Consider the following 2581-nt stretch of genomic DNA (forward strand, 5'->3'; position numbering starts at 1 on the left):
AGAAGACTCCAAGTGTCGTCGACAACGTTGCCGGTGGCGTTACATCGAATGCACCCGGACGAGTACTCGAGTGATCAGTGCTGCGTGTGTGAGAAATGACCGGCCAACCGGTGGCACATCATGTGGGACTGTGCTGCCAACCCAGACGGCGTAAGTTTAGAGGAGTATCTGGAGGAACTCCGGAGAGCCATTGAATCTAAAAGCAAGACAGACCAGTCACGAGCCATCCAGTATGTCTTCGCCACGCTCGAAAGGCACGGGCTCCGAAGACGGGCTAGTGACGAGTAGGGTCACAGAAGAAGGCACGACGCCAGGCCACGTCGAGGCAGAGCCGTAACCTGGCTCCTGCCTACTGCGGGATTTGTTCCAGTAGTCTTTTCCAGTCCAGTCCAGTCCTGTATTCATTTATGCGTGGAGAACATTAAAGTTCATTTGAAGGCGCTGCCTGCAAACCAGGTGTGTGTTCCCCACAACACAGGGTGCTCACACTTGTTGGCATCATGACAGGCACAGGAAGGAAACAGCATACCTAAACACCAACGCTCAAAAATTGGTGATATGTAGTACTTCTTTACCATGCCCCCATTTTTGATGGGGGACAATCGGAACTTCTGATGCACGCTGATGACTCAAGCACAAGCACATTTCATTGCATCATTTTTATTTCAAACAACACTGCACCAATCATTCTTCACGTAGAAAAAAAAAAACAGGAAAATTAAACAGGAAACACGTGCAAGTCCACACTGCATGGTCTCAATACGACCGTTCGGCCAGGGACAAAAATCCCGCCACGGCCGTTGCATTGTACCAGCACTCACTGAGGGCGCACATTACGTGGACGTCATGCAGGACACTATTCTTGTCCCACTGTACGCAGCCAATAAGGAAGGCTCCGACCACCATTTAGCAAGCCTCAACTTCCGTAACGGATGCATTTGCCGATGTGCAGTCACCTTCATACATCGCCGAAGTGCACACCATTGCTATTCGCGCTGAAGCACCAGGCATCACCAAACAAAGGCTCCTCCATCACACGACCCTCTTTCCCAAACTAAAGCAGGTGTCGTAACGTACCTATTGTCATGAAACGTTTTTCTTGTTGCCTTATATTCAATTTTCAGCTCTCACCATACTGCACACAATTCATAACGTGGCACTTCAAAGAAATAAAAGATACATTGTTGAGGGCTGTGATGGACAGAAGATCGCTACAGGAAAGGGGAGAACATTAATCGTTCCTCCTTGTTGCAAAACCTAAAGTGCCAAGACATCCCACACCCTTTAAGACACAGCCATTCCGCAATCATAGTGAACAGTCGCAAACCCGTGGCATTACTAAACAAAAAATTGCGTACTGCTCAAAACGTTAATAAAAAAAAAACTTGTATTGCTGCCAGTACCCACCCTGGCATGTTCTTCTAATAAAGCCAATATGCTACGGCCCTCAGAGTTTTACTGAGACTGACACTCCAGAACCCCCCTTGCATGAAATCTGCGGCGTTCAATGAGCTCAAACTGGAAGATTCACATTCGAAGCTTTCAAACTTTGGGCATCAATCAAGCTGTCAGAGAGATACACACACATCTGCATAAAACAATCCTTCAACATGTATGGAAACACACTTACTGCTCTGATGTTCACTTTTGCGGCTGCTGCGATACCGGCACGTGGAAAGAGACAAAGTGTGCCCAGTACTGGCACCTCTACGGCCAAGCAACACACTTCCCGCGAAAATGTAGACCAGGCAGATCACAAACGCACCTATCTTCATTTTTCCCCCCTCCCTTTAGTATCAAATGAGCGCCGACCCTACGCTTCCTAGAACCTAGAGACCCCCCGCGAAGCGTCCTTTGTTCCGACATGCCACAATGCAGTTTTCCTCTTTTTCCTTTCCACTTCCAAGTAGGAGATAACAAAGTACTGCACATGTCAAACACTTCAACAAACCCGCCCAGAGGGTGGTGTTCAGAGTCAAAGGGGCTACTCTGCGCCCCCTGTTCTTTATTCTGCAGCTCCGGCACTGTCATCACCCCCGTCCAGTGGCACACAGGAGGCACGCACTGCCGGAAACACGTGGTGTGTCAGTTCGGAACAGCCTGCTTCGAAGAAGATAGCTACGTCGGTGGCGTTCCCTCTCACGCCCGCTCTGTGTGCGGGGGAGAAGAGGAGGAGGGCGGGGTTGCCACCCGGCCAGTGCCGCAGGAGGGAGGGGGCCACGCATCAGCGGAGGCACTGGAGGAGGAAGGGGGGACCTGCGGGGCACGGCCACGCCCCCCGAGGTCATTCCTCCGGCCGCACGTGATTGGCCGACGACTGTGGGGGCCGGAAGGCGGTGGCCAGGGGGAAGCGCTCGTGGCACGCTGCGCGGAACTGCAGCAGCTCCGCTTCGCACGAGCCCATGTCCCCCTTGGTCAGGCACTCGAGAGTCTGCAGGCAGTGCTGCGCACAGGACAGGAGGGTCCTGGCTAAGCTACACTTTCTTCATGCCAAGGAATACAACAATCGGCGATTCTTCAACATTTTACTGAACTCTCTATGGGGTATACCAAAAATAAAGAATATGGAGGTTGTTCCAGT

At 51.4% G+C, this 2581-nt stretch overlaps 1 protein-coding gene across 1 annotated transcript in view; it reads right to left on the reverse strand.

Moving 5' to 3' along the window:
• Nucleotides 1-644: 644 nt before the first annotated feature.
• The window catches only part of Naa15-16 (N-alpha-acetyltransferase 15/16), a 116389-nt gene continuing 114452 nt past the window's right edge, over nucleotides 645-2581 (reverse strand). Inside the window, exon 21 of the mRNA XM_077703180.1 lies at nucleotides 645-2443. Within this exon, the coding sequence (XP_077559306.1) occupies nucleotides 2285-2443 (159 nt within the window). The 3' untranslated portion in view covers nucleotides 645-2284. The remainder of the gene's footprint in view (nucleotides 2444-2581) is intronic.

Source organism: Haemaphysalis longicornis, unplaced genomic scaffold, assembly GCF_048455015.1.
Source record: "Haemaphysalis longicornis isolate Haplotype H1 unplaced genomic scaffold, Haemaphysalis longicornis Haplotype H1 scaffold_3, whole genome shotgun sequence".
Lineage (NCBI taxonomy): Eukaryota > Metazoa > Arthropoda > Arachnida > Ixodida > Ixodidae > Haemaphysalis > Haemaphysalis longicornis.